We start from the raw sequence: 25,370 nt of genomic DNA, 5'->3' as shown, positions 1-25,370 counted from the left end.
GGCTTAGCTGTATCACAGGGAATGCTGTTGTCTCTGGGGGGGGCTTAGCTGTGTCACAGGGAATGCTATTGTCTCACACACACACACACACACACACACACACACAGCCAGTGAGATGTGAATCAGAGTTAAGTGATTGTGCAGTGCGATAAGCAGCACTGAGGAACAACATGACAGAGTCAGAACAGAGCAGCTGAGAACAATGGAGTTGATTTATACCGGACTGAAACGATCCTGTGGGTTAAGGACATGTAACAGAATTCTAGCTCCTAAACACCTTGTATCGTCCCTCCTGTAAGACGAGCACAGTACTGTTGTCTGTTCCCTCCTGTAAGACGAGCACAGTACTGTTGTCTGTTCCCTCCTGTAAGACGAGCACAGTACTGTTGTCTGTTCCCTCCTGTAAGACGAGCACAGTACTGTTGTGTGTTGCCTCTGTACTGTTAACTATACCAGTCATATGACTGCTGCTGTTTTTATATTCTCACAGAGTTAGAGTTGAAAAGTAATTCAGTGTGTTTTGTACTTCTCAGAACGCCAACATGTTTGACCCAGAAGTGGTCCTGAACCAGCTGAGGTATTCTGGGATGTTGGAGACCGTGAAGATCCGCAGGGCTGGGTTCCCTGTCCGCAGGACCTTCACAGACTTCTACAGCAGGTGAGAAAAACGGACAATGGTCTTTTGACAGGGAAGACAGACTAACGTCACCGTCTCCCGGTAGATCACCTGCTGGGTGTCGAACGCCGGGGTTTCAACGTGTAGAATCACCTGCTGGGTGTCGAACGCCGGGGTTTCAACGTGTAGAATCACCTGCTGGGTGTCGAACGCCGGGGATATACTCTGTGATCAGGGTCAATGGCATGGCTACCCACTGTGCCTCCTCCGCTGTGCACCACCAAGGCTCATGTTGGCCTGTCTACCCTCTTACAAAACAGCAGAACATGTGGACTCAGTGTTCACCTGGGTCATTGAGCTCGTGTTGATTTCCTATTGTGCTGCTGTCAACTGTCTGGGTGTCATGTCATGTTGTGCTCCTTCGACATGTCTGGCCCGTTTGATTTGTCTGGCCCGTCGGCTCTTTGTCTGACCCGTTGGATCCGTGTTGGATCCGTGTCTGACCCGTTGGATCCGTGTCTGACCCGTCGGATACGTGTCTGACCCGTCGGATCCGTGTCTGACCGGTTGGATCCGTGTCTGACCCGTCGGATCCGTGTCTGACCCGTCGGATCCGTGTCTGACCCGTCGGATCCGTGTCTGACCCGTCGGATCCGTGTCTGACCCGTCGGATCCGTGTTGGATCCGTGTCTGACCCGTCGGATCCGTGTCTGACCGGTTGGATCCGTGTCTGACCGGTTGGATCCGTGTCTGACCCGTCGGATCCGTGTCTGACCCGTTGGATCCGTGTCTGACCCGTCGGATCCGTGTCTGACCCGTTGGATCCGTGTCTGACCCGTCGGATCCGTGTCTGACCCGTTGGATCCGTGTTGGATCCGTGTCTGACCCGTTGGATCCGTGTTGGATCCGTGTCTGACCCGTCGGATCCGTGTCTGACCCGTTGGATCCGTGTCTGACCCGTCGGATCCGTGTCTGACCCGTTGGATCCGTGTCTGACCCGTCGGATCCGTGTTGGATCCGTGTCTGACCCGTCGGATCCGTGTCTGACCTGTGTGCGTCTCTGTTCCCTGTACAGGTACAAGATGATCCTGAAAGACAAGCATCCAACAGACGACCAGAGAGGGAGGTGCACAGAGCTGCTGATTTCATACGACCCCGCCAAGATAGACTGGCAGCTGGGGAAGACTAAGGTACACTGGCCCTGTGGCTCTGACAACGCATCTCTTACACGGCGTACTCTGCTGCATGTCCTGTGACCCAGGGGTTTACAGGGTTGAACAGGGTCGAGTTACATGTTATAGATTATAAGAACAGGGACCGAATGGAGCATCAGCTTCAGGATAACAACAAACCCACAGCTGGGACAGGATCAGATGAAATATCAGGTCTTCTCTTCCTTACATAGGGCTTCATCTTTGCTTCATCTTTACAAGCCTTCCTCATCAGCCACGTATTGGACATCTGTCTGGCGCCATGGACATCTGTCTGGCGCCATGAGTATCTGTCTGGGTATCTTACTTATTGATGCAGGACACCTCTAACTTTGTTTGATCCGTGACACACTGTAATAGGGTGCAGGACACCTCTAACTGAGTGTTTGATCCGTGACACACTGTAATAGGGTGCAGGACACCTCTAACTGAGTGTTTGATCCGTGACACACTGTAATAGGGTGCAGGACACCTCTAACTGAGTGTTTGATCCGTGACACACTGTAATAGGGTGCAGGACACCTCTAACTGAGTGTTTGATCCGTGACACACTGTAATAGGGACACCTCTAACTGAGTGTTTGATCTGTGACACACTGTAATAGGGTGCAGGACACCTCCAACTGTGTGTTTGATCTGTGACACACTGTAATAGGGTGCAGGACACCTCTAACTGAGTGTGTTTGATCTGTGACACACTGTAATAGGGTGCAGGACACCTCTAACTGAGTGTTTGATCCGTGACACACTGTAATAGGGTGCAGGACACCTCTAACTGAGTGTTTGATCCGTGACACACTGTAACGGTGCATTTCTGGATTTTGATCATTATTGGGTATCGGCCTAATTCTGCTCTGCATGCATTATTTGGTGTTCTACGTTGTACAAGGAGGATATTTTTGCAGAATTCTGTGTGCAGAGTCTCAATTTGGTGTTTGTCCCATTTTGTGAAGTCTTGGTTGGTGAGCGGACCCCAGACCTCACAACCATGAAGGGCAATGGGCTCTATGACTGATTCAAGTATTTTTAGCCAGATCCTAATTGGTATGTTGAATTTTATGTTCCTTTTGATTGCATAGAAGGCCCTTCTTGCCTTGTCTCTCAGGTCGTTCACAGCTGTGCCACAAGAAAAGGGCAACCAGTGAAGAACAAACACCATTGTAAATACAACCCATATTTATGTTAATTTTCCCTTTTGTGTTTGAACTATTAACATAATATGACATTTGAAATCTTGTATTCTTTTGGCACTTTTGTGAGTGTAATATGTTTACTGTTAATTTGTGTTGTTTATTTCGCTTTTGTTTATTACCTAGTTCACTTGCATTGGCAATGTTAACATATGTTTCCCATGCCAATAAAGCCCTTTGAATTGAAATATACATTGAGACAGAAAGTGCTGTGCCTTGTGATTAGAGATCTGAGGATCTCATTCTCTGCTCAATTGACCCTGCAGTCGTAGTTTATTGACCCTGTAGTGCTAGTTTATTGACCGTGTAATGTAGTGGTATTTTATTGACCGTGTAGTGGTAGTTTGTTGACCCTGTAGTGGTAGTTTATTGACCCTGTAGTGGTAGTTTATTGACCGTGTAGTGGTAGTTTGTTGACCCTGTAGTGGTAGTTTGTTGACCGTGTAGTTGTAGTTTGTTGACCGTGTAGTGGTAGTTTGTTGACCGTGTAGTGGTAGTTTATTGACCCTGTAGTGGTAGTTTGTTGACCGTGTAGTGGTAGTTTGTTTACCGTGTAGTGGTAGTTTATTGACCGTGTAGTGGTAGTTTATTGACCGTGTAGTGGTAGTTTATTGACCGTGTAGTGGTAGTTTATTGACCGTGTAGTGGTAGTTTATTGACCGTGTAGTGGTAGTTTGTTGACCCTGTAGTGGTAGTTTGTTGACCCTGTAGTGGTAGTTTGTTGACCCTGTAGTGGTAGTTTATTGACCCTGTAGTGGTAGTTTGTTGACCCTGTAGTGGTAGTTTGTTGACCCTGTAGTGGTAGTTTATTGACCGTGTAATGTAGTGGTAGTTTATTGACCCTGTAGTGGTAGTTTATTGACCCTGTAGTGGTAGTTTATTGACCCTGTAGTGGTAGTTTGTTGACCCTGTAGTGGTAGTTTGTTGACCCTGTAGTGGTAGTTTGTTGACCCTGTAGTGGTAGTTTATTGAGCCTGTATTGGTAGTTTATTGACCGTGTAGTGTGGTGGTAGTTTGTTGACCCTGTAGTGGTAGTTTGTTGATCCTGTAGTGGTAGTTTGTTGACCCTGTAGTGGTAGTTTGTTGACCGTGTAGTGGTAGTTTATTGACCGTGTAGTGGTAGTTTGTTGACCCTGTAGTGGTAGTTTGTTGACCCTGTAGTGGTAGTTTGTTGACCCTGTAGTGGTAGTTGGTTGACCCTGTAATGTAGTGGTAGTTTGTTGACTGTGTCGTGGTAGTTTGTTGACCCTGTAGTGGTTTATTGACCGTGTAGTGTAGTGATAGTTTGTTGACCCTGTAGTGGTAGTTTATTGACCGTGTAATGTAGTGGTAGTTTTTTGACCGTGTAATGTAGTGGTAGTTTATTGACCTTGTAGTGGTAGTTTGTTGACCCTGTAGTGGTAGTTTGTTGACCCTGTAGTGGTAGTTTGTTGACCCTGTAGTGGTAGTTTGTTGACCCTGTAGTGGTAGTTTGTTGACCCTGTAGTGGTAGTTTATTGACCGTGTAATGTAGTGGTAGTTTATTGACCCTGTAGTGGTAGTTTATTGACCCTGTAGTGGTAGTTTGTTGACCCTGTAGTGGTAGTTTGTTGACCCTGTAGTGGTAGTTTGTTGACCCTGTAGTGGTAGTTTATTGAGCCTGTATTGGTAGTTTATTGACCGTGTAGTGTGGTGGTAGTTTGTTGACCCTGTAGTGGTACTTTGTTGACCCTGTAGTGGTAGTTTGTTGACCCTGTAGTGGTAGTTTGTTGACCGTGTAGTGGTAGTTTATTGACCGTGTAGTGGTAGTTTGTTGACCCTGTAGTGGTAGTTTGTTGACCCTGTAGTGGTAGTTTGTTGACCCTGTAGTGGTAGTTTGTTGACCCTGTAGTGGTAGTTGGTTGACCCTGTAATGTAGTGGTAGTTTGTTGACTGTGTCGTGGTAGTTTGTTGACCCTGTAGTAGTTTATTGACCGTGTAGTGTAGTGATAGTTTGTTGACCCTGTAGTGGTAGTTTATTGACCGTGTAATGTAGTGGTAGTTTTTTGACCGTGTAATGTAGTGGTAGTTTATTGACCTTGTAGTGGTAGTTTGTTGACCCTGTAGTGGTAGTCTGTTGACCCTGTAGTGGTAGTTTGTTGACCCTGTAGTGGTAGTTTGTTGACCCTGTAGTGGTAGTTTGTTGACCCTGTAGTGGTAGTTTGTTGACCCTGTAGTGGTAGTTTGTTGACCGTGTAATGTAGTGGTAGTTTTTTGACCCTGTAGTGGTAGTTTATTGACCGTGTAGAGTAGTGGTAGGTTATTGACCCTGTAGTGGTAGTTTGTTGACCCTGTAATGTAGTGGTAGTTTGTTGACCCTGTAATGTAGTGGTAGTTTGTTGACCCTGTAGTGATAATTTATTGACGATGTAATGTAGTGGTATTTTATTGACCGTGTAGTGTAGTGGTAGTTTATTGACCGTGTAGTGGAGTGGTAGTTTATTGACCCTGTAGTTGTAGTTTGTTGACCCTGTAGTGGTAGTTGGTTGACCCTGTAATGTAGTGGTAGTTTGTTGACTGTGTCGTGGTAGTTTGTTGACCCTGTAGTAGTTTATTGACCGTGTAGTGTAGTGATAGTTTGTTGACCCTGTAGTGGTAGTTTATTGACCGTGTAATGTAGTGGTAGTTTTTTGACCGTGTAATGTAGTGGTAGTTTATTGACCTTGTAGTGGTAGTTTGTTGACCCTGTAGTGGTAGTTTGTTGACCCTGTAGTGGTAGTTTGTTGACCCTGTAGTGGTAGTTTGTTGACCCTGTAGTGGTAGTTTGTTGACCCTGTAGTGGTAGTTTGTTGACCCTGTAGTGGTAGTTTGTTGACCCTGTAGTGGTAGTTTGTTGACCCTGTAGTGGTAGTTTGTTGACCCTGTAGTGGTAGTTTGTTGACCCTGTAGTGGTAGTTTGTTGACCCTGTAGTGGTAGTTTGTTGACCCTGTAGTGGTAGTTTGTTGACCCTGTAGTGGTAGTTTGTTGACCCTGTAGTGGTAGTTTGTTGACCGTGTAGTGGTAGTTTGTTGACCGTGTAGTGGTAGTTTGTTGACCGTGTAGTGGTAGTTTATTGACCGTGTAGTGGTAGTTTGTTGACCCTGTAGTGGTAGTTTGTTGACCGTGTAATGTAGTGGTAGTTTGTTGACCGTGTAATGTAGCGGTAGTTTATTGACCGTGTCGTGGTAGTTTGTTGACCCTGTAGTAGTTTATTGACCGTGTAGTGTAGTGGTAGTTTATTGACCGTGTAATGTAGTGGTAGTTTATTGTCCTTGTAGTGGTAGTCTGTTGACCCTGTAGTGGTAGTTTGTTGACCCTGTAGTGGTAGTTTGTTGACCCTGTAGTGGTAGTTTGTTGACCCTGTAGTGGTAGTTTGTTGACCCTGTAGTGGTAGTTTGTTGACCGTGTAATGTAGTGGTAGTTTTTTGACCCTGTAGTGGTAGTTTATTGACCGTGTAGAGTAGTGGTAGGTTATTGACCCTGTAGTGGTAGTTTGTTGACCCTGTAATGTAGTGGTAGTTTGTTGACCCTGTAGTGATAATTTATTGACGATGTAATGTAGTGGTATTTTATTGACCGTGTAGTGTAGTGGTAGTTTATTGACCGTGTAGTGGAGTGGTAGTTTATTGACCCTGTAGTTGTAGTTTATTGACCCTGTAGTGGTAGTTTATTGACCGTGTAGTGTTTGTTTATTGACCCTGTAGTGATAGTTTATTGACGATGTAATGTAGTGGTATTTTATTGACCGTGTAGTGGTAGTTTATTGACCCTGTAGTGGTAGTTTATTGACCCTGTAGTGGTAGTTTATTGACCGTGTAGTGGTAGTTTATAGACCGTGTAGTGGTAGTTTATTGACCGTGTAGTGTAGTGGTAGTTTATTGACCGTGTAATGTAGTTTTAGTTTATTGACCCTGTAATGGTAGTTTATTGACCGTGTAGTGGTAGTTTATTGACCGTGTAATGTAGTGGTAGTTTATTGACCTTGTAGTGGTAGTTTGTTGACCCTGTAGTGGTAGTTTTTTGACCCTGTAGTGGTAGTTTGTTGACCCTGTAGTGGTAGTTTGTTGACCCTGTAGTGGTAGTTTGTTGACCCTGTTTTGGTAGTTTATTGACCGTGTAGTGGTAGTTTGTTGACCCTGTAGTGTTGGCGTAGTTTATTGACCGTGTAGTGGTAGTTTATTGACCGTGTAGTGGTAGTTTATTGACCGTGTAATGGTAGTTTGTTGACCCTGTAGTGGTAGTTTGTTGACCGTGTAATGTAGTGGTAGTTTGTTGACCGTGTAATGTAGCGGTAGTATATTGACCGTGTAGTGGTAGTTTATTGACCGTGTAGTGGTAGTTTATTGACCGTGTCGTGGTAGTTTGTTGACCCTGTAGTAGTTTATTGACCGTGTAGTGGTAGTTTATTGACCGTGTAGTGGTAGTTTATTGACCGTGTAGTGGTAGTTTGTTGACCCTGTAGTGGTAGTTTATTGACCGTGTAATGGTAGATTATTGACCGTGTAGTGGTAGTTTATTGACCCTGTAGTGGTAGTTTGTTGACCCTGTAGTGGTAGTTTGTTGACCCTGTAGTGGTAGTTTGTTGACCCTGTAGTGGTAGTTTGTTGACCCTGTAGTGGTAGTTTATTGACCGTGTAGTGGTAGTTTATTGACCGTGTAGTGGTAGTTTATTGACCGTGTAGTGGTAGTTTGTTGACCCTGTAGTGGTAGTTTATTGACCCTGTAGTGATAGTTTATTGACCATGTAATGTAGTGGTAGTTTATTGACCCTGTAGTGGTAGTTTATTAACCGTGTGGTGGTATTTTATTGACCGTGAAGTGTAGTGGTAGTTTATTGACCGTGTAGTGGTCGTTTATTGATCCTGTAATGTAGTGGTAGTTTATTGACCCTGTAATGGTAGTTTATTGACCGTGTAGTGGTAGTTTATTGACCGTGTAGTGTAGTGGTAGTTTATTGACCCTGTAGTGGTAGTTTATTGACCCTGTAGTGATAGTTTGTTGACCGTGTCGTGGTAGTTTGTTGACCCTGTAGTAGTTTATTGACCGTGTAGTGTAGTGGTAGTTTGTTGACCGTGTAGTGGTAGTTTATTGACTGTAGTGTAGTGGTAGTTTATTGACTGTAGTGTAGTGGTAGTTTATTGACTGTAGTGTAGTGGTAGTTTATTGACCGTGTAGTGTAGTGGTAGTTTGTTGACAGTGTAGTGGTAGTTTATTGACAGTGTAGTGTTAGTTTATGGACTGTGTAGTATTGTGGTAGTTTATTGACCGTGTAGTGGTAGTTTGTTGACCCTGTAGTGGTAGTTTATTGACCGTGTAGTGGTAGTTTATTGACCGTGTAGTGGTAGTTTATTGACCGTGTAGTGGTAGTTTATTGACCGTGTAGTGGTAGTTTGTTGACCCTGTAGTGGTAGTTTGTTGACCCTGTAGTGGTAGTTTATTACATTTACATTTACATTTAAGTCATTTAGCAGACGCTCTTATCCAGAGCGACTTACAAATTGGTGAATTCACCTTCTGACATCCAGTGGAACAGCCACTTTACAATAGTGCATCTAAATCATTAAGGGGGGTGGTGAGAAGGATTACTTATCCTATCCTAGGTATTCCTTGAAGAGGTGGGGTTTCAGGTGTCTCCGGAAGGTGGTGATTGACTCCGCTGTCCTGGCGTCGTGAGGGAGTTTGTTCCACCATTGGGGGGCCAGAGCAGCGAACAGTTTTGACTGGGCTGAGCGGGAACTGTACTTCCTCAATGGTAGGGAGGCGAGCAGGCCAGAGGTGGATGAACGCAGTGCCCTTGCTTGGGTGTAGGGCCTGATCAGAGCCTGGAGGTACTGCGGTGCCGTTCCCCTCACAGCTCCGTAGGCAAGCACCATGGTCTTGTAGCGGATGCGAGCTTCAACTGGAAGCCAGTGGAGAGAGCGGAGGAGCGGGGTGACGTGAGAGAACTTGGGAAGGTTGAACACCAGACGGGCTGCGGCATTCTGGATGAGTTGTAGGGGTTTAATGGCACAGGCAGGGAGCCCAGCCAACAGCGAGTTGCAGTAATCCAGACGGGAGATGACAAGTGCCTGGATTAGGACCTGCGCCGCTTCCTGTGTGAGGCAGGGTCGTACTCTGCGGATGTTGTAGAGCATGAACCTACAGGAACGGGCCACCGCCATGATGTTGGTTGAGAACGACAGGGTGTTGTCCAGGATCACGCCAAGGTTCTTGGCGCTCTGGGAGGAGGACACAATGGAGTTGTCAACCGTGATGGCGAGATCATGGAACGGGCAGTCCTTCCCGGGAGGAAGAGCAGCTCCGTCTTGCCGAGGTTCAGCTTGAGGTGGTGATCCGTCATCCACACTGATATGTCTGCCAGACATGCAGAGATGCGATTCGCCACCTGGTCATCAGAAGGGGGAAAGGAGAAGATTAATTGTGTGTCGTCTGCATAGCAATGATAGGAGAGACCATGTGACGTTATGACAGAGCCAAGTGACTTGGTGTATAGCGAGAATAGGAGAGGGCCTAGAACAGAGCCCTGGGGGACACCAGTGGTGAGAGCGCGTGGCGAGGAGACAGATTCTCGCCACTCCACCTGGTAGGAGCGACCTGTCAGGTAGGACGCAATCCAAGCGTGGGCCGCGCCGGAGATGCCCAACTCGGAGAGGGTGGAGAGGAGGATCTGATGGTTCACAGTATCGAAGGCAGCCGATAGGTCTAGAAGGATGAGAGCAGAGGAGAGAGAGTTAGCTTTAGCAGTGCGGAGCGCCTCCGTGATACAGAGAAGAGCAGTCTCAGTTGAATGACTAGTCTTGAAACCTGACTGATTTGGATCAAGAAGGTCATTCTGAGAGAGATAGCGGGAGAGCTGGCCAAGGACGGCACGTTCAAGAGTTTTGGAGAGAAAAGAAAGGGATACTGGTCTGTAGTTGTTGACATCGGAGGGATCGAGTGTAGGTTTTTTCAGAAGGGGTGCAACTCTCGCTCTCTTGAAGACGGAAGGGACGTAGCCAGCGGTCAGGGATGAGTTGATGAGCGAGGTGAGGTAAGGGAGAAGGTCCCCGGAAATGGTCTGGAGAAGAGAGGAGGGGATAGGGTCAAGCGGGCAGGTTGTTGGGCGGCCGGCCGTCACAAGAAGCGAGATTTCATCTGGAGAGAGAGGGGAGAAAGAGGTCAGAGCACAGGGTAGGGCAGTGTGAGCAGAACCAGCGGTGTCGTTTGACTTAGCAACGAGGATCGGATGTCGTCGACCTTCTTTTCAAAATGGTTGACGAAGTCATCTGCAGAGAGGGAGGAGGGGGGGGAGGAGGATTCAGGAGGGAGGAGAAGGTGGCAAAGAGCTTCCTAGGGTTAGAGGCAGATGCTTGGAATTTAGAGTGGTAGAAAGTGGCTTTAGCAGCAGAGGCAGAGGAGGAAAATGTAGAGAGGAGGGAGTGAAAGGATGCCAGGTCCGCAGGGAGGTAGTTTTCCTCCATTTCCGCTCGGCTGCCCGGAGCTCTGTTCTGTGAGCTCGCAATGAGTCATCGAGCCACGGAGCGGGAGGGGAGGACCGAGCCGGCCTGGAGGATAGGGGACATAGAGAGTCAAAGGATGCAGAAAGGGAAGAGAGGAGGGTTGAGGAGGGAGAATCAGGAGAAAGGTTGGAGAAGGTATGAGCAGAGGGAAGAGATGATAGGATGGAAGAGGAGAGAGTAGCGGGGGAGAGAGAGCGAAGGTTGGGACGGCGCGATACCATCCGAGTAGGGGCAGTGTGGGAAGTGTTGGATGAGAGCGAGAGGGAAAAGGATACAAGATAGTGGTCGGAGACTTGGAGGGGAGTTGCAATGAGGTTAGTGGAAGAACAGCATCTAGTAAAGATGAGGTCGAGCGTATTGCCTGCCTTGTGAGTAGGGGGAAGGTGAGAGGGTGAGGTCAAAAGAGGAGAGGAGTGGAAAGAAGGAGGCAGAGAGGAATGAGTCAAAGGTAGACGTGGGGAGGTTAAAGTCGCCCAGGACTGTGAGAGGTGAGCCGTCCTCAGGAAAGGAGCTTATCAAGGCATCAAGCTCATTGATGAACTCTCCGAGGGAACCTGGAGGGCGATAAATGATAAGGATGTTAAGCTTGAAAGGGCTGGTAACTGTGACAGCATGGAATTCAAAGGAGGCGATAGATAGATGGGTAAGGGGAGAGAGAGAGAATGACCACTTGGGAGAGATGAGGATCCCGGTGCCACCACCCCGCTGACCAGAAGCTCTCGGGGTGTGCGAGAACACGTGGGCAGACGAAGAGAGAGCAGTAGGAGTAGCAGTGTTATCTGTGGTGATCCATGTTTCCGTCAGTGCCAGGAAGTCGAGGGACTGGAGGGAGGCATAGGCTGAGATGAACTCTGCCTTGTTGGCCGCAGATCGGCAGTTCCAGAGGCTACCGGAGACCAGGAACTCCACGTGGGTCGTGCGCGCTGGGACCACCAGATTAGTGTGGCCGCGGCCACGCGGTGTGGAGCGTTTGTATGGTCTGTGCAGAGAGGAGAGAACAGGGATAGATAGACACATAGTTGACAGGGTACAGAAGAGGCTACGCTAATTAATGCAAAGGAGATTGGAATGACAAGTGGACTACACGTCTCGAATGTTCAGAAAGTTAAGCTTACGTAGCAAGAATCTTATTGACTAAAATGATTGAAATGATACAGTACTGCTGGAGTAGGCTAGCTGGTAGTGGCTGCGATGTTGACACTACACTAATCAAGTCGTTCCGTCGAGTGTAATAGTTTCTACAGTGCTGCTATACGGGGGCTAGCTGGCTAGCTAGCAGGTTGATTGCGTTACGTTACCTTAAAAGAACGACAATAGCTGGCTAGCTAACCTAGAAAATCGCTCTAGGCTACACAATTGTCTTAGATACAAAGACGGCTATGTAGCTAGCTAGCTACGATCAAACAAAACAAACCGTTGTACTGTAATGGTTACTACAGTGCTGCTATTCGGGGGCTAGCTGGCTAGCTACGTTAAAAGAACGACAATAGCTGGCCAGCTAACCTAGAAAATCGCTCTAGACTACACAATTGTCTTAGATACAAAGACGGCTATGTAGCTGGCTAGCTACGATCAAACAAATCAAACCGTTGTACTGTAATGAAGTGAAATGAAAATGTGATACTACCTGTGGAGCGACGCGGAATGTTGACCGGGTAGTTGGAGTTCAATTCGGTAGAGGTTGGCTAGCTGTTGGCTAGCTAGCTAGCAGCATTTCCTACGTTAAGGACGACAAATAGCTGGCTAGCTAACCTCGGTAAATTAAGATAATCACTCTAAGTCTACACACTCTAAACTGCACAATTATCTTGGATACGAAGACAGCGAAGACAACTATGTAGCTAGCTGACACTACGCTAATCGAGTCGTTCAGTTGAGTGTAATAGTTTCTACAGTGCTAGTGGACAGTGGATGTTAGCTAGCTGCTTAGCTAGCTGCTGGGCAGATACGTTAGGACGACGAAATACGATAATTATGCAATTGTCGTTGATACAAAGACGGCTATGTAGCTAGCTAAGAAGAAATTGCTAAGATTAGACAAATCAAACCGTTGTACTATAACGAAATGTAATGAAAAGTTATACTACCTGCGGACCGAAGTGTAGATGCGACCGCTCGCTCCAACCGGAAGTTTATTGACCCTGTAGTGATAGTTTATTGACGATGTAATGTAGTGGTATTTTATTGACCGTGTAGTGGTAGTTTATTGACCCTGTAGTGGTAGTTTATTAACCGTGTGGTGGTAGTTTATTGACCGTGTAGTGTAGTGGTAGTTTATTGACCCTGTAGTGGTAGTTTATTGACCCTGTAGTGGTAGTTTATTGACCCTGTAGTGGTAGTTTATTGACCCTGTAGTGGTAGTTTGTTGACCGTGTCGTGGTAGTTTGTTGACCCTGTAGTAGTTTATTGACCGTGTAGTGTAGTGGTAGTTTGTTGACCGTGTAGTGGTAGTTTATTGACTGTAGTGTAGTGGTAGTTTATTGACCGTGTAGTGTAGTGGTAGTTTGTTGACAGTGTAGTGGTAGTTTATTGACAGTGTAGTGTTAGTTTATGGACTGTGTAGTATTGTGGTAGTTTATTGACCGTGTAATGGTAGTTTATTGACCCCGTAGTGATAGTTTATTGACCCTGTAGTGGTAGTTTATTGACCTTGTAGTGTAGTGGTAGTTTATTGACCCTGTAATGGTAGTTTATTGACCATGTAATGTAGTGGTAGTTTATTGACCGTGTAGTGGTAGTTTATTGACCGTGTAATGTAGTGGTAGTTTATTGACCGTGTAGTGGTAGTTTATTGACCGTGTAGTGGTAGTTTATTGACCGTGTAGTGGTAGTTTATTGACCGTGTAGTGTAGTGGTGGTAAATTGACCGTGTATTGTAGTGGTATTTTATTGACCCTGTGGTGGTAGTTTATTGACCGTGTAGTGTAGTGGTAGTTTTTTTGACCGTGTAGTGGTAGTTTTTTTGACCGTGTAGTGGTAGTTTATTGACCCTGTAGTGGTAGTTTATTGACCCTGTAGTGGTAGTTTATTGACCCTGTAGTGGTAGTTTGTTGACCGTGTAATGTAGTGGTAGTTTATTGACCGTGTAATGTAGTGGTAGTTTATTGACCCTGTAGTATAGTGGTAGTTTATTGACCCTGTAGTATAGTGGTAGTTTTTGACCCTGTAGTATAGTGGTAGTTTTTGACCCTGTAGTATAGTGGTAGTTTATTGACCCGGTAGTGGTAGTTTGTTGACCCTGTAGTGGTAGTTTGTTGACCCTGTAGTGGTAGTTTGTTGACCCTGTAGTGGTAGCTTATTGACTGTAGTGTAGTGGTAGTTTATTGACCGTGTAGTGTAGTGGTAGTTTGTTGACAGTGTAGTGGTAGTTTATTGACAGTGTAGTGTTAGTTTATGGACTGTGTAGTATTGTGGTAGTTTATTGACCGTGTAATGGTAGTTTATTGACCCCGTAGTGATAGTTTATTGACCCTGTAGTGGTAGTTTATTGACCTTGTAGTGTAGTGGTAGTTTATTGACCCTGTAATGGTAGTTTATTGACCATGTAATGTAGTGGTAGTTTATTGACCGTGTAGTGGTAGTTTATTGACCGTGTAATGTAGTGGTAGTTTATTGACCGTGTAGTGGTAGTTTATTGACCGTGTAGTGGTAGTTTATTGACCGTGTAGTGTAGTGGTGGTAAATTGACCGTGTATTGTAGTGGTATTTTATTGACCCTGTAGTGGTAGTTTATTGACCGTGTAGTGTAGTGGTAGTTTTTGACCGTGTAGTGGTAGTTTGTTGACCCTGTAGTGGTAGTTTGTTGACCCTGTAGTGGTAGTTTATTGACCCTGTAGTGGTAGTTTATTGACCCTGTAGTGGTAGTTTGTTGACCGTGTAGTGGTAGTTTGTTGACCGTGTAATGTAGTGGTAGTTTATTGACCGTGTAATGTAGTGGTAGTTTATTGACCCTGTAGTATAGTGGTAGTTTATTGACCCTGTAGTATAGTGGTAGTTTTTGACCCTGTAGTATAGTGGTAGTTTTTGACCCTGTAGTATAGTGGTAGTTTATTGACCCTGCAGTATAGTGGTAGTTTATTGACCCTGTAGTATAGTGGTAGTTTATTGACCCGATAGTGGTAGTTTGTTGACCCTGTAGTGGTAGTTTGTTGACCCTGTAGTGGTAGTTTGTTGACCCTGTAGTGGTAGTTTGTTGACCCTGTAGTGGTAGTTTGTTGACCCTGTAGTGGTAGTTTGTTGACCCTGTAGTGGTAGTTTGTTGACCCTGTAGTGGTAGTTTGTTGACCCTGTAGTGGTAGTTTGTTGACCCTGTAGTGGTAGTTTGTTGACCCTGTAGTGGTAGTTTGTTGACCCTGTCGTGGTAGTTTGTTGACCCTGTCGTGGTAGTTTGTTGACCCTGTCGTGGTAGTTTGTTGACCCTGTCGTGGTAGTTTGTTGACCCTGTCGTGGTAGTTTGTTGACCCTGTCGTGGTAGTTTATTGACCGTGTAGTGGTAGTTTATTGACCGTGTAGTGGTAGTTTATTGACCGTGTAGTGTAGTGGTGGTAAATTGACCGTGTATTGTAGTGGTATTTTATTGACCCTGTAGTGGTAGTTTATTGACCGTGTAGTGTAGTGGTAGTTTTTGACCGTGTAGTGGTAGTTTGTTGACCGTGTAGTGGTAGTTTGTTGACCCTGTAGTGGTAGTTTATTGACCCTGTAGTGGTAGTTTATTGACCCTGTAGTGGTAGTTTGTTGACCCTGTAGTGGTAGTTTGTTGACCGTGTAATGTAGTGGTAGTTTATTGACCGTGTAATGTAGTGGTAGTTTATTGACCCTGTAGTATAGTGGTAGTTTATTGACCCTGTAGTATAGTGGTAGTTTTTGAACCTGTAGTATAGTGGTAGTTTTTGACCCTGCAGTATAGTGGTAGTTTATTGACCCTGCAGTATAGTGGTAGTTTATTGACCCTGTAGTATAGTGGTAGTTTATTGACCCGATAGTGGTAGTTTGTTGACCCTGTAGTGGTAGTTTGTTGACCCTGTAGTGGTAGTTTGTTGACCCTGTAGTGGTAGTTTGTTGACCCTGTAGTGGTAGTTTGTTGACCCTGTAGTGGTAGTTTGTTGACCCTGTAGTGGTAGTTTGTTGACCCTGTAGTGGTAGTTTGTTGACCCTGTAGTGGTAGTTTGTTGACCCTGTAGTGGTAGTTTGTTGACCCTGTAGTGGTAGTTTGTTGACCCTGTAGTGGTAGCTTATTGACTGTAGTGTAGTGGTAGTTTATTGACCGTGTAGTGTAGTGGTAGTTTGTTGACAGTGTAGTGGTAGTTTATTGACAGTGTAGTGTTAGTTTATGGACTGTGTAGTATTGTGGTAGTTTATTGACCGTGTAATGGTAGTTTATTGACCCCGTAGTGATAGTTTATTGACCCTGTAGTGGTAGTTTATTGACCTTGTAGTGTAGTGGTAGTTTATTGACCCTGTAATGGTAGTTTATTGACCATGTAATGTAGTGGTAGTTTATTGACCGTGTAGTGGTAGTTTATTGACCGTGTAATGTAGTGGTAGTTTATTGACCGTGTAGTGGTAGTTTATTGACCGTGTAGTGGTAGTTTATTGACCGTGTAGTGGTAGTTTATTGACCGTGTAGTGTAGTGGTGGTAAATTGACCGTATTGTAGTGGTATTTTATTGACCCTGTAGTGGTAGTTTATTGACCGTGTAGTGTAGTGGTAGTTTTTGACCGTAGTGGTAGTTTGTTGACCGTGTAGTGGTAGTTTGTTGACCCTGTAGTGGTAGTTTATTGACCCTGTAGTGGTAGTTTATTGACCCTGTAGTGGTAGTTTGTTGACCCTGTAGTGGTAGTTTGTTGACCGTGTAATGTAGTGGTAGTTTATTGACCGTGTAATGTAGTGGTAGTTTATTGACCCTGTAGTATAGTGGTAGTTTATTGACCCTGTAGTATAGTGGTAGTTTTTGACCCTGTAGTATAGTGGTAGTTTTTGACCCTGTAGTATAGTGGTAGTTTATTGACCCTGCAGTATAGTGGTAGTTTATTGACCCTGTAGTATAGTGGTAGTTTATTGACCCGATAGTGGTAGTTTGTTGACCCTGTAGTGGTAGTTTGTTGACCCTGTAGTGGTAGTTTGTTGACCCTGTAGTGGTAGTTTGTTGACCCTGTAGTGGTAGTTTGTTGACCCTGTAGTGGTAGTTTGTTGACCCTGTAGTGGTAGTTTGTTGACCCTGTAGTGGTAGTTTGTTGACCCTGTAGTGGTAGTTTGTTGACCCTGTAGTGGTAGTTTGTTGACCCTGTAGTGGTAGTTTGTTGACCCTGTAGTGGTAGTTTGTTGACCCTGTCGTGGTAGTTTGTTGACCCTGTCGTGGTAGTTTGTTGACCCTGTCGTGGTAGTTTGTTGACCCTGTCGTGGTAGTTTGTTGACCCTGTCGTGGTAGTTTATTGACCGTAGTGGTAGTTTATTGACCGTGTAGTGGTAGTTTATTGACCGTAGTGTAGTGGTGGTAAATTGACCGTGTATTGTAGTGGTATTTTATTGACCCTGTAGTGGTAGTTTATTGACCGTAGTGTAGTGGTAGTTTTTGACCGTGTAGTGGTAGTTTGTTGACCGTAGTGGTAGTTTGTTGACCCTGTAGTGGTAGTTTATTGACCCTGTAGTGGTAGTTTATTGACCCTGTAGTGGTAGTTTGTTGACCCTGTAGTGGTAGTTTGTTGACCGTGTAATGTAGTGGTAGTTTATTGACCGTGTAATGTAGTGGTAGTTTATTGACCCTGTAGTATAGTGGTAGTTTATTGACCCTGTAGTATAGTGGTAGTTTTTGACCCTGTAGTATAGTGGTAGTTTTTGACCCTGCAGTATAGTGGTAGTTTATTGACCCTGCAGTATAGTGGTAGTTTATTGACCCTGTAGTATAGTGGTAGTTTATTGACCCGATAGTGGTAGTTTGTTGACCCTGTAGTGGTAGTTTGTTGACCCTGTAGTGGTAGTTTGTTGACCCTGTAGTGGTAGTTTGTTGACCCTGTAGTGGTAGTTTGTTGACCCTGTAGTGGTAGTTTGTTGACCCTGTAGTGGTAGTTTGTTGACCCTGTAGTGGTAGTTTGTTGACCCTGTAGTGGTAGTTTGTTGACCCTGTAGTGGTAGTTTGTTGACCCTGTAGTGGTAGTTTGTTGACCCTGTCGTGGTAGTTTGTTGACCCTGTCGTGGTAGTTTGTTGACCCTGTCGTGGTAGTTTGTTGACCCTGTCGTGGTAGTTTGTTGACCCTGTCGTGGTAGTTTGTTGACCCTGTAGTGGTAGTTTGTTGACCGTGTAGTGGTAGTTTGACAGTGTAATGTTAGTGCCCACAATTATGTGTTGTGCCTTTGTGCGTTAGTGTTTTGGTTATCAGTGTCATATTTTTGTGGTTAAAGTTAGGAAAGTCAGGTGGGTTTGAAAGTAGAGGTTGGGATTGCATTTCCTGTGTAGAAACAGTCTAATTATATCCATGTCTGATTTGTGTGATGAGGAAGCTGGGACCACACGGTAGGGTGGCAGCATCGGATCTGGGAAGGAAGGATGTTGTCCAGGGAGCTTCCTCTCTGCGACTCGGAGAGTGTAGAGGAGAAACAGGAGCTGGGGATGGGATAGGGGAAGAGGGTTGTGGAGGAGGGGATGAGGCAGGGGGAGAGCGTGGGGATGGGGATGGGATAGGGGAGGAGGGGATGGTATAGAGAAGAGGGATGGGACAGAGAACAGGGGTGGGGATGGGACAGGGGAAGAGCGTGGGGGTGGGGATGGGACAGGGGAGGAGGGGGTGGGATGGGACAGGGGAGGAGGGGATGGGACAGAAGAGGGTTGGGGTGGGGATGGGACAGGGGAGGATGGGATAGAGAAGAGGGGTGGGGTTGGGACAGGAGAGGAGGAGTGGGGTTGGGACAGGGGAAGAGGGTTGGGGGGTGGGGATGGGACAGAGAAGAGGGTTGGGGGGTAGAGGGTTGGGGGTTGGGGGAGCAGGTTGGGGGGAAAGCAGGCCTGGGGGGAACAGGTTGGGGGAAAGCAGACCTGGGGGGAGCAGGCCTGGGGGGAACAGGTTGGGGGGGGAAAGCAGGCCTGGGGGAGCAGGTTGGGGAAAGCAGGCCTGGGGGGAGCAGGTTGGGGGGAAAGCAGGCCTGGGGGGAGCAGGTTGGGGGGAAAGCAGGCCTGGGGGGAGCAGGTTGGGGGGAAAGCAGGCCTGGGGGGAGCAGGTTGGGGGGAACAGGTTGGGGGGAAAGCAGGCCTGGGGGGAGCAGGTTGGGGGGGAAAGCAGGCCTGGGGGAGCAGGTTGGGGGAAAGCAGGCCTGGGGGAGCAGGTTGGGGGGAACAGGTTGGGGGGAAAGCAGGCCTGGGGGGAGCAGGCCTGGGGGAGCAGGCCTGGGGGGAACAGGTTGGGGGGGAAAGCAGGCCTGGGGGGAGCAGGCCTGGGGGAACAGGTCTGGGGGGAACAGGTTGGGGTGAAAGCAGGCCTGGGGGGAGCAGGCCGTGGGGGAACAGGTTGGGGGTGAAAGCAGGCCTGGGGGGAGCAGGCCTGGGGGGAACAGGTAGGGGGTGAAAGCAGGCACTGGGGGAGCAGGCCTGGGGGAACAGGTTGGGGGTGAAAGCAGGCCTGGGGGAGCAGGCCTGGGGGAACAGGTTGGGGGGTGAAAGCAGGCCTGGGGGGAGCAGGCCTGGGGGGAACAGGTTGGGGGTGAAAGCAGGCCTGGGGGAGCAGGCCTGGGGGGAACAGGTCTGCAGCTGTGTGACTGTGATTACTGGAACATCTGGCCCAGTTAGCAGGAGCTGATAAACCTGCAGTTTTCAGTCAGGGAAGGGTTATCTAGACCCAGTGGAATGCTCTGTCATGGGAGGAGGGGAATGGTTTGCTCTTGGAGGAGTGCCTTCCCCTCCCCTCTCGTGTCTCTTCCTTTCAATTTCAATCTCTCTCTCTGCCTGTGCACCTCCCCTCCCAACCCAACCCGTCTGTCTCTTTCTCTCTCCCCCTGCCCCCTACTCTCTCTCTCTCACCCTGCCCCCTCCTCTCTCTCTCTTGCCCTGCCTCCTCCCCTCCTGTCTCTCTCTCTCACCCTGCCTCCTCCCCTCCTGTCTCTCTCTCTCACCCTGCCTCCTCCCCTCCTGTCTCTCTCTCTCACCCTCCCAGCCTCCTCCTGTCTCCTCTCGCCCTGCCTCCTCCCCTCCTGTCTCTCTCTCGCCCTACCTCCTCCCCTCCTGTCTCTCTCTCGCCCTGCCTCCTCCCCTCCTGTCTCTCTCTCGCCCTACCTCCTCCCCTCCTGTCTCTCTCTCTCACCCTGCCTCCTGTCACTCCTTTAGTAATCAGTAAGAAGCCAGAGAGTCTGAACACAGACAGGATGTTAGCTGTGGGACTAACAACACAACACTCTCTTTGCAGTAGCAGCACCGTCATAGTGTTCCGCTGGGCTCTCTGCAGTCACAGTCGGGGAGAATAGCCAGGAAAGTAGCTATAGATCTGTGAGTAGCTGAAACCAGCACCGTTCGGTCCCAGTACTTATCAAGAGGACTTATCCCAGAGAGAGGAAGAGTAGCAGAGAGAGTAGCAGGGAGAGTAGTAGCTAACAGTGAGAGTAGCTAGCAGGGAAGAGTAGCAAACAGTGAGAGTAGCTAACAGCTAGGAGCTCTGCAGCAAACAGCTGTGCGTAAACGGACTGCATTCAGACCTTCTCAAGAATAACTAACTACCCTACAGGAACTAACCTCCATCCCTCTCTGCCTGACCGGGTCGTGCGTCATGTCTTGCAGGTGTTCCTGAAGGAAGAGCTGGAACACCGGCTGGAGAAGGAGAGGGAAGAGGTGCGGAGACAGGCGGGCATGGTGATCCGGGCGCACATACTCAGCTATGTGGCAAGGTGAGTACTTGGGGGGAGGGGGAGAGGGACTAGGAGGGCTGGGAGGGAGGGGGACTAGGAGGGCTGGGGGAGAGGGACTAGGAGGGCTAGGGGAGAGGGACTAGGGGGCCGGGGAGAGTTGCCGGGGGAGAGGGACTAGGAGGGCCGGGGAGAGTTGCGGGGGAGAGGGACTAGGAGGGCCGGGGAGAGGGTCTAGGGGGCCGGGGGAGAGGGACTAGGAGGGCCGGGGAGAGGGACTAGGAGGGCCGGGGGGAGAGGGACTAGGAGGGCCGGGGGAGAGGGACTAGGAGGGCCGGGGGGAGAGGGACTAGGAGGGCCGGGGGAGAGGGACTAGGGAGGGCCGGGGGAGGGACTAGGGGAGGGCCGGGGGAGAGGGACTAGGAGGGCCGGGGGAGAGGGACTAGGAGGGCCGGGGGAGAGGGACTAGGAGGGCCGGGGAGAGGGACTAGGAGGGCCGGGGGAGAGGGACTAGGAGGGCCGGGGGAGAGGGACTAGGAGGGCCGGGAAGAGGGACTAGGAGGGCCGGGAGGGAGGGGGACTAGGAGGGCCGGGAGGGAGGGGGACTAGGGAGGGCCGGGGAGAGGGACTAGGGGGCCGGGGGAGAGGGACTAGGAGGGCCGGGGAGAGGGACTAGGAGGGCTCGGGGGAGAGGGACTAGGAGGGCCGGGGAGAGGGTCTAGGGGGCCGGGGAGAGGGACTAGGAGGGCCGGGTGAGAGGGACTAGGAGGGCCGGGGAGAGGGACTAGGGGGCCGGGGGGAGAGGGACTAGGGGGCCGGGGGAGAGGGACTAGGGGGCCGGGGGAGAGGGGAGGGCCGGGGGAGAGGGAGGGCCGGGGGAGAGGGACTAGGAGGGCCGGGGGAGAGGGACTAGAGGGCCGGGGGAGAGGGACTAGGAGGGCCGGGGAGAGGGACTAGGAGGGCTGGGAGGGAGGGGGACTAGGAGGGCCGGGGGAGAGGGACTAGGAGGGCTGGGGGGGAGGGGGACTAGGAGGGCTGGGAGGGAGGGGGACTAGGGGGCCGGGGGAGAGGGACTAGGAGGGCTGGGAGGGAGGGGGACTAGGGGGCCGGGGGAGAGGGACTAGGAGGGCTGGGAGGGAGGGGGACTGGGAGGGAGGGGCAGAGGGACTAGGGAGGGCCGGGGGAGAGGGACTAGAGGGCCGGGGGAGAGGGACTAGGGGGCCGGGGAGAGGGACTAGGAGGGCTGGGGGAGAGGGACTAGGAGGGCTGGGAGAGAGGGACTAGGAGGGCTGGGAGGGAGGGACTAGGAGGGCTGGGGAGGGAGGGACTAGGGGGCAGGGGGAGAGGGACTAGGGGGCCGGGGAGAGGGACTAGGGAGGGCCGGGGGAGGGGGACTAGGAGGGCTGGGAGGGAGGGGGACTAGGGGGCCGGGGAGAGGGACTAGGAGGGCTGGGGGAGAGGGACTAGGGGGGCCGGGGGAGAGGGACTAGGAGGGCTGGGGGAGAGGGACTAGGGGCCGGGGGAGAGGGACTAGGGGGCCGGGGGGGAGAGGGACTAAGGGCTGGGGGAGAGGGAGGGCCGGGGAGAGGGACTAGGGGCTGGGGGAGAGGGGGAGAGGGAGGGCCGGGGGAGAGGGACTAGGGGCTGGGGGAGAGGGACTAGGGGGCTGGGGGAGAGGGGCGGGGGAGAGGGACTAGGGGGCCGGGAGAGGGACTAGGGGGCCGGGGAGAGGGACTAGGAGGGCTGGGGGAGAGGGACTAGGGGCCGGGGAAGAGGGACTAGGAGGGCCGGGGGAGAGGGACTAGGAGGGCTGGGAGGGAGGGGGACTAGGAGGGCTGGGAGGGAGGGGGACTAGGAGGGCTGGGAGGGAGGGGGACTAGGAGGGCTGGGAGGGAGGGGGACTAGGAGGGCTGGGAGGGGGGGGACTAGGAGGGCCGGGGGAGAGGGACGAGGAGGGCTGGGGGAGAGGGACGAGGAGGGCCGGGGGAGAGGGACGAGGAGGGCCGGGGAGAGGGACGAGGAGGGCCGGGGGAGAGGGACGAGGAGGGCCGGGGGAGAGTGACGAGGAGGGCCGGGGGAGAGGGACGAGGAGGGCCGGGGAGAGGGACGAGGAGGGCCGGGGGAGAGGGACTAGGAAGGCTAGGAAGAATGCTGGGGCAGAGGGACGAGGAGGGCCGGGGCAGAGGGACGAGGAGGGCCGGGGGAGAGGGACGAGGAGGGCCGGGGGAGAGGGACGAGGAGGGCCGGGGAGAGGGACGAGGAGGGCCGGGGGAGAGGGACGAGGGAGGGCCGGGGAGAGGGACGAGGAGGGCCGGGGGGGAGAGGGACGAGGAGGGCCGGGGGAGAGGGACGAGGAGGGCCGGGGGAGAGGGACTAGGAGGGCCGGGGGAGTGACTAGGGGACTGGAAAGAGGGCCGGGGGAGAGTGACTAGGAGGGCCGGGGGAGAGGGACTAGGGAGGGCCGGGGGAGAGGGACTAGGAGGGCTGGGGGAGAGGGACTAGGAGGGCCGGGGGACTAGGAGGGCAGAGGGACGAGGAGGGCCGGGGGAGAGGGACGAGGAGGGCCGGGGGAGAGGGACTAGGAGGGCTAGGAAGAATGCTGGGGAGAGTGACGAGGAGGGCTGTGGGAGAGTGACGAGGAGGGCTGTGGGGAGGGACTAGGAGGGCTGGGGGACAGTGACTAGGAAGGCTGGGTGAGAGTGACCTAGGAGGGCTGGGGGAGAGTGACTAGGAGGGCTGGGTGAGAGTGACTAGAAGGGCAGGGTGAGAGTGACTAGGAGGGCAGGGTGAGAGTGACTAGGAGGGCTGGGTGAGAGTGACTAGGAGGGCTGGGTGAGAGTGACTTGGAAGGCTGGGTGAGAGTGACTAGGAGGTCTGGGTGAGAGTGACTAGGAGGTCTGGGTGAGAGTGACTAGGAGGTCTGGGTGAGAGTGACTAGGAGGTCTGGGGGAGAGTGACTAGGAGGGCTGGGGGAGAGTGACTAGGAGGGCTGGGGGAGAGTGACTAGGAGGGCTGGGGGAGAGTGACTAGGAAGGCTGGGGGAGTGACTAGGGGACTGGAAAGAGGGCTGGGGGATAGTGACTAGGGGACTGGGAAGGGGGCTGTGGGAGTGTCTAGGGGGGCCGGGGGAGAGGGACTAGGAGGGCTGGGGGAGAGTGACTAGGAAGGCTGGGGGAGTGACTAGGGGACTGGAAAGAGGGCTGGGGGATAGTGACTAGGGGACTGGGAAGGGGGCTGTGGGAGTGTCTAGGGGGGCCGGGGGAGAGGGACTAGGGGGGCCGGGGGAGAGGGACTAGGAGGGCCGGGGGAGAGGGACTAGGGGGCCGGGGGAGAGTTGCCGGGGGAGAGGGACTAGGAGGGCCGGGGAGAGGGTCTAGGGGGCCGGGGGAGAGGGACTAGGGGGCCGGGGGAGAGGGACTAGGAGGGCCGGGGAGAGGGACTAGGAGGGCCGGGGGAGAGGGACTAGGAGGGCCGGGGGAGAGGGACTAGGAGGGCTGGGAGGGAGGGGGACTAGGAGGGCCGGGGGAGAGGGACTAGGAGGGCTGGGAGGGAGGGGGACTAGGAGGGCCGGGGGAGAGGGACTAGGAGGGCCGGGGGAGAGGGTCTAGGGGGCCGGGGGAGAGGGACTAGGAGGGCCGGGGAAGAGGGACTAGGAGGGCTGGGAGGGAGGGGGACTAGGAGGGCCGGGGAGAGGGACTAGGGGGCCGGGGGAGAGGGACTAGGAGGGGGGGGAGAGGGACTAGGGGGCCGGGGGAGAGGGACTAGGAGGGCTGGGAGGGAGGGGGACTGGGAGGGGGACTAGGAGGGCCGGGGGAGAGGGACTAGGGGCCGGGGGAGAGGGACTAGGGGGCCGGGGAGAGGGACTAGGGGGCCGGGGAGAGGGACTAGGGGGCCGGGGGAGAGGGACTAGGAGGGCCGGGGGAGAGGGACTAGGAGGGCCGGGGAGAGGGACTAGGAGGGCTGGGAGGAGGGGGACTAGGAGGGCCGGGGGGAGAGGGACTAGGGGGCCGGGGGAGAGGGACTAAGGGGCCGGGGAGAGGGACTAGGGGGCCGGGGGAGAGGGACTAGGGGGCCGGGGGAGAGGGACTAGGAGGGCTGGGAGGGAGGGGGACTGGGAGGGAGGGGGACTAGGAGGGCTGGGGGAGAGGGACTAGGAGGGCCGGGGGAGAGGGACTAGGGGGCCGGGGGAGAGGGACTAGGAGGGCCGGGGAGAGGGACTAGGGGGCCGGGGGAGAGGGACTAGGGAGGGCTGGGAGGGAGGGGGACTGGGAGGGGGACTAGGAGGGCTGGGGGAGAGGGACTAGGGGGCCGGGGGAGAGGGACTAGGGGGCCGGGGGAGAGGGACTAGGGGGCCGGGGGAGAGGGACTAGGGGGCCGGGGAGAGGGACTAGGAGGGCCGGGGGAGAGGGACTAGGAGGGCTGGGGGGAGGGGGACTAGGAGGGCCGGGGGAGAGGGACTAGGGGGGCCGGGGGAGAGGGACTAAGGGGCCGGGGAGAGGGACTAGGAGGGCCGGGGGAGAGGGACTAGGGGGCCGGGGGAGAGGGACTAGGAGGGCTGGGAGGGAGGGGGACTGGGAGGAGGGGGACTAGGAGGGCTGGGGGAGAGGGACTAGGAGGGCTGGGGGAGAGGGACTAGGGGGCCGGGGGAGAGGGACTAGGGGGCCGGGGAGAGGGACTAGGGGGCCGGGGGAGAGGGACTAGGAGGGCTGGGAGGGAGGGGGACTGGGAGGGAGGGGGACTAGGGAGGGCTGGGGGAGAGGGACTAGGAGGGCTGGGGGAGAGGGACTAGGGGGCCGGGGGAGAGGGACTAGGGGGACTAGGAGGGCCGGGGAGAGGGACTAGGGGGGCCGGGGAGAGGGACTAGGAGGGCCGGGGGAGAGGGACTAGGGGGCCGGGGAGAGGGACTAGGAGGGCTGGGAGGGAGGGGGACTGGGAGGGAGGGGGACTGGGAGGGAGGGGGAGAGGGACTAGGGGCCGGGGGAGAGGGACTAGGGGGCCGGGGAGAGGGACTAGGGGGCCGGGGGAGAGGGACTA

At 52.2% G+C, this 25,370-nt stretch overlaps 1 protein-coding gene across 1 annotated transcript in view; it reads left to right on the top strand.

Annotated features, from left to right (window-relative positions):
* myo10l3 (myosin X, like 3) overlaps nucleotides 1-25,370 on the top strand; it is a 122,766-nt gene that overhangs the window by 63,281 nt on the left and 34,115 nt on the right. The window contains exons 13-15 of the mRNA XM_064975464.1: nucleotides 534-658; nucleotides 1,692-1,806; nucleotides 20,272-20,378. Coding sequence (XP_064831536.1) covers nucleotides 534-658; nucleotides 1,692-1,806; nucleotides 20,272-20,378 — 347 coding nt within the window. The remainder of the gene's footprint in view (nucleotides 1-533; nucleotides 659-1,691; nucleotides 1,807-20,271; nucleotides 20,379-25,370) is intronic.

This window comes from Oncorhynchus masou, chromosome 10 (genome assembly GCF_036934945.1).
Source record: "Oncorhynchus masou masou isolate Uvic2021 chromosome 10, UVic_Omas_1.1, whole genome shotgun sequence".
NCBI lineage: Eukaryota > Metazoa > Chordata > Actinopteri > Salmoniformes > Salmonidae > Oncorhynchus > Oncorhynchus masou.
This window is presented reverse-complemented; position numbering and strand designations above follow the sequence as displayed.